This window comes from Aptenodytes patagonicus, chromosome 14 (genome assembly GCF_965638725.1).
Source record: "Aptenodytes patagonicus chromosome 14, bAptPat1.pri.cur, whole genome shotgun sequence".
NCBI lineage: Eukaryota > Metazoa > Chordata > Aves > Sphenisciformes > Spheniscidae > Aptenodytes > Aptenodytes patagonicus.
The window spans coordinates 17,534,861-17,553,584 of NC_134962.1; the positions used below are offsets into that span (position 1 = coordinate 17,534,861).

The following is an 18,724-nucleotide window of genomic DNA, read 5'->3' on the forward strand; positions in this document are numbered from 1 at the left end:
CCTTATAGCCAGGCTGGTGAAATATGGACTAAGTGAATGGTGAAGTGATTGGAAAACTGACTGAACCAGCAGGCTCAGTTCTGGTGGATCAGTTGTATGAAGTGGTCAGTCACTAGTGGCACCCCTTAGGGTTCAACACTGGAGCCAATATTGCTGTTTATTAATTACATGGATGACAGGACAGATCACACACTCACCAAAGTGAAGTATGACCAAAGTCAGCATGAAACAGCGGAGGGAATGGTCAATACACCAAAGGGCAGGGCTGCAATTCAGAGGGACCTTGACGGGCTGCAGAAATGTGTTGGATTAAGAGGAGCCAGGAATCCTTACTCTCAACCACCTCCCTTAAGCCTACAAAAGCCCCCTCCTCTCCCAGTGGAGGGACACCCTGTCAGAGTTACAGCACCCAGAGCTCTCTAACATGTTATCTTTCCTTCCTGGCTTTTGCTGGAAAGACAAACACTATTAATGACTTGCCCTTGATTGTGCAAATGAGAGGTTTTGTTGCAATTGCCTTAATGATCATTTTAATCCTAATTCTTTACGCTCTTCTTCCTGGCATTGCTGACTTCCTGTTTGGTCAGCAGACTACTTTTATGTTTTTGTAATAAAGGCATTCTCTAACTCTTGTTTCCAGAGCTGATGTGAATGTATAAACCAGTTATTAAAAGGACAAGCATTTAGAAGACTGACCCTGAAGAAGTGCTCAGTGAAACCTTACTAGAAGTCCTCTTCCCAGGTAGAGGGCAAACCCCTTGTCCTTTCCATTAGCCAACAGGGCTCCTTCTCCCATTAAGCAATTCAGTGTAGACCTGTTTTACACGTCAGAATCTAAAAGGTTCTTGAGAAATCTCAAGAACAGTTGAGACAAAGGTCACACTCTGTGTTTGTCTTGAGTACAGCTGTTTCCTGTTTGGCTACTCTGAGCTTTGAACAAATTGTCCTTTCAGGACAGAATCAGCAGTTTCAGTTCCTGGTAATGAGATGTTGTCTGTCTGGTTAAAACTTTAGACATTATATGAGTCTCCGCAGAATAAATTCAATCAAGAGAAAAAGGGAGAGTGGAAGGAAAGTTTCCTCATTGGAAACAAAACCTAAACCTATAGTTTGCAATTGTTAAAAGCAAAAAAAAGAAAGAAAAAAGTGGTGGTGAAAAAAGATTCTGGAAACTGAGTTTTAAAGATGGGTGGGTGGTGGACAATGCACTTTTTTTTTTCTTAGTAAGTGTTGATTTCAAAATCACTTTCAGAAATAGTGACCTGCAGCTGACATCTACAGCTGATGTCAGACATTGTCTGTAAATTTAGGCAAAAGTTATGTTGGGGGGGGGGGGGGAACCAGAACAAGAGGAGAGGGAGAGGGAGAGCGAGAAAAAGAGGAAGAGGGATAAGGAGAGAAGGGAAAGGGAACACTGTCCTCAGAGAGCAGCCAAGAAGGACAGCAACTGGATTGTCAGGTGAGTATCCTCTCACAGGCATCATCTCTGCTATGGCAGGGGGGTTCCCAAAACTTCTCCTACATAATAACTGCATGCTTCTCCTCAGGATCTTCTCAAATGCCCTATTAGCCACTACTCTTACAATGCTAATCAGAGTATGCTTTTCTCAGAGGGAGGTGCGGCTTGCTGATTAGCTAGAAGAGGACCCAGATATCCAGAGCTCTAGGAAGAACGCAGGTGACCAAGGCATTAGGACATGCTCCTTGCGCTAACTCCCGGACTTTGCTTCCACAAATGGCTGACAAACACAGGTGTCCAGGTTTGCAGGCACCCTGCTCTTCTCTTTCCACTGGACACTTTGTCCACAAACTGCAGAAGCAACCACACATCCAGGACATAAGGAACCTCCTCCCTGCAAGCTGGAGGAGGACCCAAATGTTCAGGACTCCTTCAAACCCCCGCTTTCCTCTTAGTCATGGGAGGACAAAGGCATGCAGGGTCAAAGCACCCTCCTCCTGTTCTAACCTCAAGGTTCCCACCCAGCTGGCAGGAGAACCTGGAGCCCAGGGCAGAGGCCCCCACAGAGGAATCCTGTGATTGACCCTGTGGAGGACCCCAGATTCCATGCTCCCACACCAGCCTCCATGGGAAGCCACAGCCTTGATGCCTGTCCTGCTTATAGAGTCCTGGGTGCCACCGGGGCAGAGGACCCCACTGAGTGGCAGCACTGCATCTTCCTGGTTGGAGCCACCCCTCATTTCTATGGTCCCCAGAAGCTCACAGAAATGCTGCCCACTGATGTCACATCCAGTCTCAGCTCCTTCTTGCACTCCATGCTCACCACAGGGGAGAACCACAGACAGGAGCCATGTGCTGTCTTCCCAACCTTGCAGACACATAAGTCTCCACCATCTACAACTGGTCAAGGGTCAGGGCACCTGACAGTGAGCCTTCAGCACTGAGCAATGGCATCCTAGTCATGTAGTCTTGGCCCAATTAGATGATCTGGTTTCCCCAGGAACTGCCCTTTGACTTCATGGCAGGGACCACCCAACACTTGGAGATGACGTCACGGCAGCTTGGCAACCCCTAGACCCATGATCCCTATCATGACTTTTCACCTCAGCATACCAACACAATCAAACTTTGACTTTGGTGATGGCCTCTGGGCCTACTGCAATGACTCCAGCCTGTTGAAACTTTGAGCTCCTCTTGCTACTTCACCTGCCTCACACCCTGTTGAGTCCCCCATGCTCCCCTTGACACCACCTCATTTTGGTAGTGACAGGGCTGCAGGGGTGACTTCTATGAAAAGACACCAGAAGCTGCCCCTATGTCATCCAGAGACAGTTGCAACTGGCTTCAAGATGGACCAGCTGCTCGCCAAAACTGAGCCAGTCAGCGATGTTGGTAGCACCTCTGTGATAACATATTTAAGAAGGGGTAAAAACTGCTGCACAACAGCAGCTGGGGACGGGACGAGTAAGAATATGTGAGAGAAACAACTCTGCAGACACCAAGGTCAGCGAAGAAGGAGGAGGAGGAGGTGCTTCCGGTGTTGGAGCAGAGATTCCCCTGGATAGCCCATGGACAACCACAGTGGAACAGAGGGGAGCACCCCACACCACAGCAGGTGGAGATACCCTGAAGGAACCTGCAGCCTGTGAAAAGCCCACACTGGAGCAGGCTCCTGGCAGAGGCTACGGCCTGTAGAGAGGAGTCCACACAGGAGCAGGTCTTCTGGCAGGACCTGTGGCCCCGCGGGGGACCCATGCTGGAGCAGTCTGTTCCTGAAGGACTGCAACCCATTTAAAGGACCTGTGTTGGAGCAGTTCTTGAAGAACTGCAGGCCGTGGGAAGGACCCACACTGGAGAAGTTAGTGCAGGACTATCTCCCATGAGAGAGATCCCACACTGGAGCAAGGGGAACAGCGTGAGGAGGAAGGAGCAGCAGAGACAAAGTATTATGAGCTGACCCCCAATCCACATTCCCCATCCCCCTGTGCTGCTCGCAGGGAGGAGGTAGAAGAGTTGGGAGTGAAGTTGAGCCTGGGAAGAAGGGAGGGGTGGGGGGAAGGCATTTTTAGGTTTGTTCTTATTTCTCATTATCCTACTCTGTTTAATTGGCAATAAATTAAATTAATTTCCCCAAGTCAAGTCTGTTTTGCCTGTGACAGTACTTGGTGAGTGATCTCCCTGTCCCTATCAAGACCGATGAGATTTTCATCGTATTTTCTTCCCCTGTCCTGCTGAAAAGGGGGAGTGATAGAGCAGCTTGGTGGCTGGCCAAGGTCAACCCACCACAGTCCTCTAAACCCCTTCATCGCCACCTTCACCTTGCACACACCCCCAGTCGCCCATGACATCTCCATGTCCCCTGACCACACTGTTAGTGAAGGGTCTACCAGCACTGCAACATTTATTATTGTACTTTATTTGCCCCGCTCCCAAGGCATGCCAATGGCACATGCTACCCCATGACTTTCAGTGGCCTAGGCCCCCTATCTGCCCCCAAACCCCTCCTGCTTTAGTCCAGCTCTGCTGCAGGGCTGGACAGTCTGGAATTGCCTGTGGCAGGTCTGTGACAAATCCGTGGTGAGTCCATGACAGGTCCGTGGTGGGTCCATGGTGATCCCGTGGCCCAGCTGCCAGTGCCCCCTCTGTGGGGACATCCTCACATTCCACCCACATGGTCCTGCAGCCTCCCCAGCACTCCTTGCACCCGCTTCAGTAACTCCTCCTCATCCACACTGTGGAAGGCCTCGTTGGGGGTGATGGGGAAGGGTTGGTAACTTGGGTACTGTGTGGCCTTGCCATCCATGCCACAGCCATGCAACCACTTCACCTCGTCTGCCAGGCCCCTCAGCTTTGGCTCCACTGCTTCCAGCCATTGGGCCAGCCCCACCAGCCCCATTGGGACACCAAAGGCCTCACCATGGCAAAATACAGCAGCCACCAGCGCCTTCTCCAGGGTCTGGTGAACCTTGAAGAGGACCCAGTTGGGGCAGCAGTGCCTGATGTCATTGTGGGCTGCCTGCAGGTCACTCTTGGCCTGCCGCAGCCACCGCTGGGCCTCTGGGATGGATGGAGTCGGGGCCATGGCCTCCTCATTGCACAACCAGGAGCCATGGCCTTCCTGTTGCCAGCAGTGGTGCTGGGCAGCACTTGCAGGGTTGTACTGGAGGTAGAGGTGCCGCAACACCTTTGGCTGCTTGACAGCACACAGCTGCCACAATGTTGCCACGCTGTGATCCACATCACCATTCACCTCTGACATCAAGCTGTGGCAATCCTTCCATGGCTTCCCCTCTGCCACAGCCTCCTCCTGCAGCCTTTTCTCCAGCTCTAGCTCCAGCACTGGTGCCATGACCTCCTCTGGCTCTGGTGCAGCACCCACCAGTGCCACATCATTCTCCTCCAGAACAAAGGCCACGTCCCGTGGCTCCTGGCAGACCAGCATTTCACGCAGCACTGACAAGGCGGGTGCCTCCAGCTGTCCACCCAGGATGATATTGATCTCCTGTGCTAGCGTCTCCAGGACCCTCAGCTGGTGTCGGTCCAGCACCATATCTGCATGCCGGATGTAGAGAAGCCGCTGGGCACCACCAGCCGGGCACACATGGATGACCCGTGGCCGGGAGCTGCCCTCCACCTTTGCACCACAGTGGACCAGAACAGTGCAGATGTCCTCGCAGCACTGCACTTTCAGCTGCTCCACTGCAAAGCCACCATCCCCCTCCATTCTTATCATAGCCCTGTGGCTCTGCCACCGGAGCAGGGCCTCCAGCCCCATCCTAAACCACGGTGATACCAGGAGGGTCTGCAGACGCCTCTGCCCAGGGCAGTGAGAACCATAGCGACATGGCTGCAGACTGCTCTCCTCCAGCTGCTGCTCCATCACTTCTGATAGTGCCCGTGGCCGCAGGCGCTGTGGTAGCATTTGCAGCAGCCACCAGGCATTACACCCCATCCCCGGCAATTCAGCCATAAACACAAAGGTCTTCCCCAAGGCCCTAGAGGTACTTGAGGACACGCAGTCATTGAAGTACAGCCTGTGGGATGACTCTAGGCAGTCAGCAGTGCTCAGCAAGTACAGCTCAGCCACAGTAGAGAAATCAGGGGGCTCCAGTGCCTCCTGCAGCAGCTGGAAGAAGTGCCGTGTGGCCAGCAGGACTGTCTTCTTCTGGATAGTATTGAGGGTCCCACTGACACGGCTCTCCTGGTGGATTTGGGCCAGGACACGGCTGTAGTGAGTCAGCGTGGGGAGCAGGACCACCCCAAGGTGTTGCAGGAGGTCTCCATAGACAGCCATGTGGGGGTCAGGTGTGAGGAGAAAGGGGTAAAAGTGAGCCTCGTCTGGGAGTGATGTCACCACTTGCCATGGCATGGCCATGTCCCCTGACTTGGCCAGCACCACAGGCAGCTCAGCAAGGCGCCCTGCATCCACCTCCTTCAGACGGGTCTGCAAGAAGTTGTACACCTTCTGGAGCACGCTGGCCCGTGTGTTCACCTGCTGTGGTGTCTGGCAAGCTGCCCTGCACACCTGCTCCAGGTTGGCCACCACCAGGGCGGTGGGTATCTCTACAAGGACTTCCATGACCTCCAGGAGGTCCTGCTTGAGTGTAAAGGACTTCGGCAGGATGGTGGCTGATGTCCACAGGAGCTCAGCCACATCTTCTTGGCAGTGGTAAACACTGCCCTTCAGGGCCACGGGCTCAGTGCAGGCTGCAAAAGGTGGGTGGAGGTTGATCAAGTTTGGAGGGATGTCCAGGGAAGGCAGGAAGTGGATTGAGGCAATTTGCCCCAGGAAACCCTCTGGGAAAGGATTGTGCAACAGGGTGTCAAGCTCTTTGAGCATCTCCTGCTGTCGTGCTAGCAGGTCTTCAGTGTGGCACCTAGCCTGAGTGGCTTCATGCTCTATCTCCAGGGCCAGTGCCACAAAATCCTCCACAGAGAGGCTGGTGCGGACACCTGCCTGAAGCAGGAAGTCCTTAGCAGCTTCCCATTTGTAACCTAGCTTCACAAAGAAAGACTCAGGCACAAAGCGGTGTTGGAGCCGCAGAGTGCAGAAGGAGGGTGTGTTGTCGTAGAAGTAGGAGGCGCGGCGCAGCATACCATGGGCGTCAGGTATAAAGGCCACAGTCTGAAAAGCTGCCACAACATCTTTCTTGAACTTAATGTCACAGATGTGTTGCAGAGCGAAGAACAAGCGCACAGCTGCCATAAGCTCTTGCTCTGTGAGCTGGGATAGCCGGGGCAGCACCACAGTCATGAAGAGCTGCTGGTCATCTGTGAGCTCCCACTGCAAATCCTTGGCCAGCTGCTGGTGGATCTTGTCTGCTGTGAGCAGTAACGTGCCCTCCTCCAGGTTGTACAGGGCTTGGACATCCAGAGGCAGTTTTGGGAACTGGCTGCTGAGCAACAGCACCTTGTGGTAGGGTTCCACAGGTACATAGCCCCCACCATACTTCTGGAAGAGAGGCAGGAGCCGGAGCTGTTTCAGTGCCAATGAATTCAGTTTTCCCTGCACAAAGCGCAGCAGGCCAGTCACATCCCACTCATCTAAGTCCCTCCAGCGGAGATCAGCTCTGGTGTCCGCCAGCTGGGCCAGCACAGCGCTGGGATCTGTGGCCTGCAGTGCCCTTGTCTTCAGGCAATGGTAGGTAAAGTCAAGAGGCAGCAGGGACTTCTGGAGCACAGGGATGCCCAGTGTGTGCAGCACCTTGGCCACCTCTGTATCACACCCAAAAAGAACTTTGGGGAGGGAGGATAGTGGCAGTAGGTGCTTTGAGCCTGTCTCACCCTGCTGAACAGGCAGCACCACCACATCCTGAAGATGATCCATGAATAAGTTCATGTTCGCCTCCACCTCCTTTTTGTCCTTTGTGGCTCTGTAGATCACAGTGCTGAAGAAATCCCACAGATCCTTGAGCCACTTCTCCCCCTGTGTGGTCCAGTTCAGCTGACCCAGTGCCTCCTGGATGAGTGGTGTGGCCTCCAGGAGGCCAAGCTCCTTCACAAAGCAAGGCAGGTTCAAGTGAGAAATTAACTTGTCAGCAAAGCAGTGGCAGTGGTGGGGGAAGAGGTGTGCAAAGGAGTTGTGGAAGACTGGCTGGTGGATGCTGAGGGCATGCAGGCAGCCATCTTGTGTGACCAGCAAGGGCAGACCTTCCAGCTCTTCCTTGTTCACATTCCACATGGACTCCAGGCAGCGTTTCAGCAGGATGGAGCAGCTCTTTGGGGTCCTCAGGGGTGTCTCAGCCAGCATGCAGGGCACAGGGAGTGCCAGGGCCTTGAGGAAGCGCCGGAGAGAGGCTGGCTGCAAGGTAACAGCCTCCACATGGGCTTCAATGAACCCCTCATAGATCTGCCACAGGTGGGCGAATGCTGGCACCAGGTTCATATTCAGGTGCTGCAGCACCTCCTGGAGAGCTGGCTCAGGCATCACCTCGAGGAAGTATGGCTCTGTTAGCACATCTCCACCACCTGGACATGCCCAGGTCATTGTCACCATGCTATCAGGGGGCTTCATGTGGTACACAGGCACCAGGGGCAGGCGTGCGTGACTGAGGCGCCTATAGATATCCCTCACCAGGTCCTGAAAGGTAGGTAGCACCTTTGTCACAGCAGGGAAGAAACAGAGGTAGTGGGAGGCCAGGTGCTCCTGGCAGACCTTCAGGGACTTGAACTGGAGCTCTTCAGGCCCCAGGGCTTTCCGCTGCCTGGTGAGAAAGGCACAGTATAGTGGAACCACCAAGTGCCGGAGCAAGAAGCCATTCCAGGCTGCCTCTGTGCTGCCTGCGTCCTGGTGGAGATTGCGTCTGACTGCATCCACAGAGAAGTTGGCATTGATGTGCACAGGCAGCCCTGTAGTCAGCGGCAGTGGGAGGGTGCAGAAAGCTTTGCCCATGACTTTGTTCAAGCCCAATGGCTTCAGGCGGGCAGCCACAGCTCCATAGGGCAGCCGCTCAGGCACCGGCGACTCTTCAGCCCCCTCTTGCACCCCAATTTGGGAGATCACCCTCCACACAGTGCTGGCCCTGGCCTTGCTGTTTTTGACTGTCATGATATAGGAGACAGAGGTGGGGCTGTTTCCATCCATGGCTTGGCTCAATCTCGCTTGAAAACCCCGTCTCACCTCTGCATCGCCATCTGCCAGCTCTGTGGCCACCCGCAGCCTCTCCAACACCTTCCCATCTGGGGTGATCTCAGAGAAGACCACAGTGTGGAGGTGCCGGAGGAAGAGCACCAAGTTCTCACCTTCCTCAGCCAGTACTCTCTCCATGTCTGTGATGTCTTGGTCCCGCACAACCATGCCAGACACCTTGGAGATGGTAGCCCCAGCTGCAGTGCGGAGGGGCAGCCGGAAAAGGACACCCTGGTTCAGGTTGAAGAGGGAGGGTAGGAAGGTGCCATAAATATCTGGAAAGGTTCTCTTGAATTTGGGGTTGACAGCGAACATCCCACCAGGACTCTCAGTTGTGGCTCCGGGCAGGTAGTAGAGATGGGGATCAAAAACACACAGGGTACTGTCTCCAGTAAGGAAGGCTGGGCAGTCAGTAAAGTGGAAGACAGTGTTGAAACCAAGGCCATATTTGCCTGTGACATCCTGCCGGCCTTGCTTGCCACCCACCCCCAGACGCTGAATGCCTTCAATGTCCTGCTGCTGGAAGGGGCTGTCATTGTAGATGCAGAGGGCAGGGCCCTGCAGGAAGTTCCAATTCTCACTGAAAGTGGCATTCACTGGGTGCTGCTGGCGGTCCCACACAAAGTGCACAAGCCTCGCACCAGCATCGTCCGCATTCTGGAGCAACTCTGTCACCATATCATGAGCGGATGCTGGGTACACACGCAAGATGTTCTTCAGCCGTGTAGGCAAGTCTTCACGGGCACCAAATGGCTGGGCCCAGAGGTTCAGATCTGCAGTAAGCAGTCGGCTCCTCTCCAGTGCCTGGTGGCGTGTGGTAGGAATCCCACAGTGCAGGGCTGTGGTTCGGGACAGCTGTTCATGGCACAGCAGGACATCTCTGTCCACTGGCATCCATGGCGTATCATTGAAGTGGAGCTTGTCCCGTGGACGCAAAATGCCATCCTGGTCAGGTAGAAAGAGTTGCTGGATCTGATAGGCATCTGGTTTTTTGTCATCTGCCATCAAGCCACAAGACACCAGCCGCAAGGCCAGAGCCAGCTCTGCAGCAGGCAGTGGCTCTCCTGCATGCATCTCTGCCAGGATGCAGAGCACTTGGGCATAATCATCCCAGGTGAATGTGTGGCGCAGCCCCACGCACTCCCAGAGTTGGCTGTAGGGCCGGTACTGCTCTGGGAGCTGGTGAAGATATGGGACAGCCTCAAATGACAGCGTCTCAGCCACAGCCATGACCGGTACAAAGCGGGAGCCCACCAAGATGAAGGGCTCCCCTTGGGCCACTGCAGAAGCCACCTCAACCCAGCTGGGGTGATCTCTCCGCAGCAGCTTGTGCAGGTACCTGTAGCAACAGTGGGTGCTGTCCTGCAGGTTCTCCAAAGGGAGAGCATTGGAGCTACAGCTCAGTGCCTGCAGCTGCTCAAGGACTATAGCTGCTGGTAGCTGCCGGTCCAGCCCCAAGAAGGATGCAACCTCCCTGGGGAGGCTGAAGTTTTCTCCCAGCGCTTTAGGAGCCAAGATAGGGTGGGTGAGTCCCACTAGTGGGGCATGGAGGTGATGGTAGAGCTGGGCAGCTGGCAACAGCACATGTTCGCCAGTGGGCAGTGTACCAGGGAGGAAGGGAACAGTCTGGAAAGCTGCCTGCATGGTGTTGTTCACCCTCCCCTCCACTGCATCCCGAAGCAGCTCAAGGATGCAGGCAGCCCTCTGGCAGCCCCGGGCACGGTCCTCAGTCCAGATAAGCTGCACTGTCTTTGCCCGCTCCAGCAGCTGTGGCAGGGTCATTGTGTCCTTAACCATGCCCAGCCTCTCCAGTTGGCTTAGTCTTTCTGGGGAAAGGAAGGCATCCCCAGTGGGGAAGCATCCATCCTTAGGATCATATAAAGAGGCAGTGCGGCTTCTGGGATGCACCAGGCAATTGATGAGCTGCAGGTGGCCATCAGGGGTGGCAGGAATGCAGGGCACTCTCTGCAGCACTTTGTCCACATCATCATGGGACATATCCAGTGCATGGAGAAGCAGTGGGTCCCGGTCAACAACGGAGAGGTCTTCCAAGTTGGGAAGCACAAGCTCGCAGTAAAAGCGGGGCCAGTCATAGGTGCCAGCATCCACTGCCTTCCCAAGGCCCCTCTGCACCTGTTCGGGCAAGGCCACAGCTAACAGGGGATGAGGCAGGGTGGTGGCAAAGACACGCTTCGCCACAGCACCGAGCTTGGGGTGTCTGACAACAGCCTGGTGCAGGAAGCGGGCATCCTGCAGTGAGCACCATGAACAGCCATCAGAAAAGAGCCTGGGGCCATTCCTGGCTGCCACAGCCTCATAGAAACCAGTCACGGCCTCTGTAAAGGGATAACGGGCAGTGTTAGAGTCCGGCCAGAAGACATGATATTCATAGCTCTTCAACTCACCTGCCTCATGCATGGTGCGAAGGTGGTCCAGCGCCCGGAGCCAGGCAACTGGCACGGCATTGCGGAGCAGCACCCGGTTCCACTCACCCTGCTCTGCCGTGTCCCACAGTCCCTTGCGGTTTGAGAGGATGCTGAAGGCCCCATGCACGTGGACTGGCAGCCCTGAGGTGATTGGCATGGGAAGGTGGCAGAAGACTTGCCCCTCCTCGGCACCCGGACGTGGCACCCACTTGCCATCTGCAGTAAGGGCAAGGGGAAGGGCCACACCAGCCATGGGAGGCAGAAGATGGAGCCCTGCCTGTGTGTTCCGGTGAAACAGTTCCAGCAACTCCCCTTCACCCTGACACACCAAAACTAGGTAGTGCCATGTGGTCTTGGATGCCTCCTCACAGGCTGTGAGCTGCTCGATGGCTGCCCAGCTTGGGGGGTCTCCAGGGGCCCCCAAGTCTCGGATCTCCTTTCGCCGCAGCATGGCCAGAGGCATGGTATCCTCCGCAGAGGTGGCCATGTCTGGCAGCATCTCCAGGGACATCTCCCTCACCCTCCGCAGGAAGAGCAGCAGGAGCCGGTTAGAGCCAAGGAAGCTGGTGCCAAGGGACTGGACACGCTCTGTACCAAAGGCCTCTGAGCAAATCTGTGACGTCACAGCTTCCTCTTCAGTGCGAAAAGGCAGGCGGAAAAGGCTCCCTGGAAAGGGTCCTGGCTCAGGCAGGCGGCACCCAAAGATACCGTTGTAGGGCCAGAACTGCTCAGCAAAGGCACGGAGGATGCGTGGTCGGCTGGAGAAATCCAGGCGGATGCCAGGGCAGCCAGCCCTCGGGATGTGCTTGCCCAGATGGGTGCCGTTGGGATCAAAGATGAGCAGTGTCTCCCCACTCAGCACTGCCGGCACGTCTGTGACACGGTAGACAGAGCTGAAGCCCAGCCCAAAGCGCCCGATCTGGCCTGCCTGGCCCTCCTTTGTAGCAGCCCCAACCCGTGTGATGTTACGGAGGTCATCCTCTGTGAACAGGGCATTGTTGTACGCCCAGAGGGCTGGGCCATGGCAGGCAGCCATGCCGGGGTCTAGCAGCCTAGAGGTGGCCTTTCTGTGGTGTCGGAGGTCCAGGAGGAAGCGGCACACAGTAGCTCCAGCATCCTCTGCATTCTGGACGATCTCTGTGAAGAGATCGCCCTCCTCGCCATACTCCCGGAGGATGTTGCGAAGCCGTAAGGTGATGGGCTCCGAGGGGCCACAGGCCGTGAATGGCTCTGGCCCCAGCACCCGCGTACTGAGCAGCTCCGTGCCGAAGAATATGGCTGTGCTGGATGGCACTGCCTCATGCACCACCTCCTGAACATCCTCCTCTCCCTCCAGCTCCATGTCCAGGTACATGGTAGAGGCAGCTGGGCGGAGAGCAAAGCCCGAGCCCTCCAGGATCTTCACAGGAACCGGCACTGTGCCCTCGCCCTGGTGCCCCCGGCTCTTAAGCCACTCCAGGACAGCTACAACCACCTGCAATTCTGCTGCAGTGCCAGCTCTGGAGCTGCGTGTGTCTATGTCCTGCCCCAGGCAGCGTAGGGCTGCAACCACCCTCTTCTCACTCACCCTTGCCTCCACCCCCCAAGCCCTGAAGAGGCAACTATAGAGCAGGAAGTCAGGGGGCACCTGGGGCACCAGCATCCCCAGCTCCAGCTCCTCAGGATAGCCCAGCACGGCATCACATGGCAGGACAAACCCAGCTCCAGTCCACACCACAGCATCATGCGGGGCAGCCCCAAAGGTCTTTAAGTTTTCCTGCATGTGCCAGTAGACAGACCGGAGTGCAGGACCTACCTCACTGATGTCCCTGCACCTTGCCAGCTGTCTCAGCTGCTCCCACACTCTCTCTGGTGGTGGGGTCTGGCTCAGCCCCAGCTTCTTCTCTGCCTCTGGCACAAAGGCACCAGTCAGGTGCATGGCAAGCCCCACCAGGGGCTGGAACTGGGTGGACCGCAGCTCCTTGGGGGGCAGGAAGGGCTGCCCAGGCTTTCCAGTGCACTTGGAACGAGGGACCCATGGCAGGGCCTGGAGCTGCTTAAGCTCTGCAGCACTGCAGCCAGCCAGTGCCTTGGGGCGGTTGCAGACCTTGATCAGTGCCTGAGCCCTGTCCAGAGCTGCTGCATTGCCCTGACTCACACTTGCTGCAGCCTCTAGGATGTCTGAAGGCACCAGGCACCCCTCACCGTGCCGTAAGCCCAGGGCTCTCAAGGCACGGAGGACAGGTGGATTGCAGAAGGCGGCAGGAGGAAAGCGCTCAGGGCCCAGCAGTGCCTGCAAGGTGCTCTCGCAGGGGTCGTAGAGGTCTCGCGGGCACATGGGGCCGTTGGGGGTCTCCAGGAAGGCCAGTCTGCTGCAGGCCTGCTGGAGCGAGGGGCTCTGTGCAAAGAGGATGTCTCCGTGCCGCAGCACCCAGAGCAGCAGAGCCTGTGTTTCAGCCACCCGCCCTGCATAGGCGCCCCGGGCCACAGCTCTGATGGCCTCCAGCGCCACGTGGGCTGCACTCATGAGGGACCTCTGGAGCCTCCCCAGGAGCCGCCGGTCAACTTCATCCTGGCACTGCAACATGGCGTCTGGCAGCACCACGTCTCTGGGCAGCTCCAGCTCTGGCTCCATTGCTGGGGTGGCACCGGCTGGTACCAGCTCCGTGGGCTGCGGGGTGGCCAAGCAGGGCAGTGGGATGAAGAGGGGCAGAGCAGCCAGTGTGGCCCTGTCCTGCTTTGTTAGGGATGGGATGTCTGCCAGGTAGAGCCGGAGGGTGGCCACATCCGCAGCAGGCAGCGAGGCCAGGTGGGAGGCCACAATTGCAGCTCCCCGCCTGCCCAGGGCCCGCAGGGCATTGAGGGGGGATGGAGGCAGGACATAGCGGGACAGGGAACGGTGCCATGTGCCCGGCGGCACCACTGGGCAACCCAGGACCTCCAGAACAGAGGCCACAGCAGGTGGCAGGCACTGGTCCTCCCATGCCTGGAAGATAAGACCGGACTGGGGTATCAGTGGAGCCAGATGGATGCTGGGGGCATCCAGTGGGGACAGGGGGATGAGAGCGAGCCCCTCCAGAGGGCCCAGGTCTTCCACATGGTGGGCCAGGAATCTCCACAGGGCTGGGAACCAGGAGGCTGGGGGCTGGGGGGGTCCTTGGGCCGGGCACCACGTCACTGGGGTTGAAGACTGGGACGTCCAGGTTGGGGGCAGAGCCAAACGTAGGGTCTTGGCAGTCACGTCTGGGTCCAGTAGAACCAGGTTGGGGAATAGACCTGTATGCAGGAGGCAGAGGCTGGACAAGGAGTATGTGGGACCTGGCAGGGGGACCCAGGATGTGTGTGAAAGAATCTGAGATCTGCAGGGGAAGGGGCGGCCCCCATACTGGGGATGGGAGGACCTGGGCTCTGGAGGGACAGTCCTGAATAGGACTATTCAGGATACCCTGAATAGGAGGAACAGGGGAACCCCAGATTGGTGGGGATAGAGGAGATCTGAGAGGGAAAGGTGTTAGGGGGACCAGGACTGGGGGACACAGTGGTCCTCAGATGGGGAACACAGGAAGAGCCAGGATCTGAGGGAGCACAGAGGGAATGGGGGAATGTGGGAAGAAGAGCGAAGACAAGGGAGTCCCCAGAGACACAGGGAGATGCAGGGTAGGAGAGGTGGCCCTGGGCTCAGACAAAACACCCCAAACCAGAGAGAGATAGTGAGACTTGGGATCTACAGTGCTGTTGAATGGATGGGGGAAGCCCAGAGAGGGGTCTCAGGCAGGGATCAGGGACCCCAGTTGTGTACAGGCAGTATCAGCGTGGTACAGAGGGATGTTGGGGCTGCAGAGGAGCCCAAGGGTGTACAAGGGTGCCTAGGGGCATTGGGGTTTAGAGGGAGATCAGGGGACCCAAAGGTGGCCCAGGGACCCCTGGTCTCTTACCCGCCTTGGCAATGCCTCGCAAGAGGTTGTCCAAGCCTGGCTCCAGGTCCGAGGGCAGGAAAGACCCGGCCAGGCCGGGCAGGAGCTCCCTGTGGGGACAAATGGAGCTACTGGGGGACTACAGGGGTAATGGGGGGCAGGCAGCTTCCTGGACACCTGACTCAGCTCCCAGCTGGTGAGACTAGGGGAGAGGAGGAGGGTGGTGAGGCACCCAAATGTCCAGGTTTGACCCTGCCCCGCCTTTCAGCTCGAGTGGGAGCTGTGCCCTGGGCAATCGGCTCACCTGCCTACTCCTGCAGGGAATGGGGCTGCCTGGGGCCATGGACTCACCTGGGGCAGTCAGATGTGTCCACGTAGACAATGGTTGACACAGTCCCAAAGGCCACGAAGGTCCCATCGGCGCAAGGCAGGAGGGGGAGACCCTGCAGCTCAGCATAGCACCCATCCCCAGCCACGTAGTGCAGAAGGGAGAGCCGGTCGGCAGCCGGAAGGCCTACGGCCCCGTGGCGCCGCAGCACCTCCCGCACATGGCCCGCCGTTGCCTCCCGCACACCCTCCACCATCCCCAAAGCCAGTGCCCTCTGGACATGGGCTGGAACCTCAGCCACTGGCTCCCCGGCTGCCACCAGCAAGTCCTGAACCACCCGCCGTGCAGCCATGTCCCCTGCAGCCTTGGGCAGCACCACAGCCTCAGGGGCCCGCAGCCGCCCTGTGGCCCCCTCCATGGCTGGCACCAGGGTGCGGGCAGCTGCCAGCTCGCAGCAGACACGGGTCACCAAACTATGGATGCGGCCACAGCTTGGTGTGCACTCAGGGTCCGGCCAGATGCTGTAGGCGTCTGCACCAGGTAGAGCCGTGGCCACGGCAGCCATGTGGCTGTAAACACGTGGCAGGAGGCCAAGGAGCAGCAGGGCATTCCAGCGGGCATCTTCCTCACCCTCCTCACCCTCCTCAGGCCAGCGGAGGTGGCGGCGGTCATCAGAGAGAGCGAAGGGGGCACTGGCGTGGACGGGCAGCCCTGTGGCTGTCTCATCTGTGGCTGGCAGGGGTAGGAAACAGCATAGCCGCCCTCGGCAGGGCCCACGGAGGGGGTGCGCCAGGCTCAGCTCGGGGCAGCACCCCAGCCCTGCACCCAACACCACAGCCGGCCCCTCCGTGGCCCTGCCCGTGGCCACCAGCCACTCGCTCCCATCCCCCACCCCATCCCCGTGCAGGGCCACCAGGCACCATGCCAGACTCAGCCCCTCATCCCCTGACGGCCCTGGGACAGGGAGAGGCTGAAAGGATGCCACAAGGGTCCCTATGAGGGTCTGGACCCCATCAGGGGCCACGTGGTACAGGGCCACACGGCGGACATGGCGGAGGAAGAGGAGGGCAAGAGGGGCCTCGGTGAGGAAGGTCTGGAGAAGGCTACGGAGGCGCTCAGGATCGGAGACCCCTGCAGAGATTCCTGAGGGCTGCCGGCGGAGGGGGAAGCGGAAGAGGGTGCCCTGGGCAGAGCCACGATGCTGTCCAACAGCTTCCAGCCCAGCCCAGAAGGGCTCAAAAAGGCCAGGAAGGTCCTGGGCTGCAGAGACGTCCCAGCGGGCACCGGCACCTGGCAGCACCCGGCATTCGGGGTCCAGCACCCCCAAGGATGGGGGACTCAGCACACCTGGCAGGTCTGGGGACATGGGACCCATGAGGCCACAGGGATGGCATGAACACCACTGCCTCCCCAGATCGTCCCAATCCATCAGTGCCCCAAGTGCCTACCCAGTACCCTCAAGTTCAACCCCACAGTGCCTCCCATGATCCCAAGCTTAATCCCAGTTCATCAGTCCTCCCTCAGCTTGCCCCTGCAGCCCTGCCCTCCATTGCCACCCAGCCTCCCCCAAGGCCTCCTGGTGCTTCAGGTTTCCTCACTTCAGACACAGGCCTCCATTTTGCACCCCCTCAGTGCTTCCCAGTACTCCCCAGCACCTATAGTTCAGTGCCTCCAGTACAACCCATGTCCCCAGTTCAATTCCAGTTGAGGCCCCCAGTGCTGCTCACCAGTGAGGTGGTAGACAGAGGTGAAGCCCAGGCCAAAGCGCCCCACAGTGCTGGGGTCCTTCCGCTTGTGCGACACCCCTGGGTGCAGGAGCCCTGTCCAGTCCCGGGGGGACATCAGGGCATCATTGTAGGCCAGGAGGGCTGGGCCTGGGGGGTCAGGACCATGGGTTAGGGGAGTCTTGGGACATGCAGGGGGGATTGCAACCCACATTCAGTGTCCCCACAATCTCCAGTCCCACCAAATCCCCCTCAGTGCCCCCAGTACTGAGTCCTCCCAGTACCCTCAGTGCCCCCAACACATCCCAGAACACCTCATTGGTTCCAGTTCCCCCAGTCCACTCTGATCCACCTTCAATTCTTCACCAGTATCCCCCAATCCCTCCCAGTACCTGCCAGTGCCACCCCTGCACTTCATCCAGACTCCCCTAGTGCCCGTAGCGCCTCTCACCCTGGGTGCCCTCCAGCCCTCCTCTGGTGACATCAAACTCCCGCTCGTCGGACACAAACACGACCTCGTTAGCGCCAGCGTCGTCCGCATTCTGCACCAGCTCCTGGGTTCAGGGATCAGTGCCCGGACACCTGGGCCCCCCCCCCCCAGCCCCCAGAGAAAAGCACTGGCCTGCTTTCCCAGCTGCCCAGCAAGGTCCAGGGGCTGGTCGTGGGTAAGGACCACCACCCACCTCAGCTGCCTGCGGTCTGTCTGCCCAGCTGGGCAAGAGAGCCCAGATGGCTGGGTTCCCTGGGGGTCTCACCTTGAGGATCTGCCCCCCATCGGGGTACTTCTGCAGGATGCTGTGCAGGTAGTCAAGGAAGATGGGTGCCCGCTGACAGAAGGCCTCCCTGCAAAGCAGAGAGAAGGTGTGAGGGCAGGGGGAGGGCTGGCCTCCATGGGTAACCAGGACCCCCATGTCCTCCTTGGATTCCCCAGGATGTCCCCCTCCTTGGGGGGTCAAGGACCCTATCTCGTCCCGGGACCCACCGAAACAATCACCTCCAAGGACCACCCCCCACCTCCCCAAGGCCCCATCTCTTCCTGGGATGCTCCAGCAACCCTGAAACTTCCCCATATCCCCCCAGCGAGCCCTGAGCCCCCCCCATAATCCCCACCTTCCTCAGTAACCCTTCAGGTCTCCCCACTAACACCTGAGCCCCCAGTCCCACCAATAGCCCCCAGAGACCCCTGGAACCCTCCAGCCATCCCCCATGTCCCCCCATAAAACCCGAGTAACACCCTATTGGCCCCCCCACTGCCCAGCCCCACTCACACATTTGGCTGCTTGAGGGCCATGATGGACACTGCAACGGAGACGCCTGGGTCCCTGCTGATGAGCTGCCCCTTGCCGCTCCCGGATGCCTGTGTCTTAACAGCTCGGTGGCCCTGGCCCCGCCCCCCTAACCCAGCAGTTTCGTTTCCCCGTTGCACAAGCCTCTCAGCTCTTTTTTAAACCAAAAATTGCAGTGGGGGAGGGGGCAGGGGGTGGGGAGACATGGGGCTGGGAGGATACAACGATAGATCGTGGGGGGGACCTGGGGCCATGGCTATGGGGCAGGGACATGCGGATATAGCTATGGGGCCGTGGGGATTTGGCAATGGTATGGGGATACATGGGGATATGACTATAGGGATGGGGCCACTGGGATATGGCAAGGGGTCAGAGATACATGGGAATATGGTTACGGGGCAGAGTACCATGTGACCACGGCTATGGGGCTGGGGCCATGGAGCCATGGCCATGGGGCAAGAGCCTTGGGGCCGTGGTGC

General features: G+C 58.1%; 1 protein-coding gene across 1 annotated transcript; it reads right to left on the reverse strand.

Moving 5' to 3' along the window:
• Nucleotides 1–3,855: 3,855 nt before the first annotated feature.
• Nucleotides 3,856–18,282, reverse strand: LOC143166976 (sacsin-like). The gene is made up of 7 exons (XM_076351895.1): nucleotides 18,228–18,282; nucleotides 17,715–17,802; nucleotides 17,411–17,513; nucleotides 16,963–17,109; nucleotides 15,259–16,591; nucleotides 14,929–15,017; nucleotides 3,856–14,269 (listed from the first exon to the last, which is right to left on the reverse strand). Exons 1-7 carry the CDS (start codon nucleotides 18,248–18,250, stop codon nucleotides 4,116–4,118), a joined length of 11,937 nt encoding a protein of 3,978 aa, XP_076208010.1. The 5' UTR covers nucleotides 18,251–18,282; the 3' UTR covers nucleotides 3,856–4,115.
• Nucleotides 18,283–18,724: the final 442 nt, after the last annotated feature.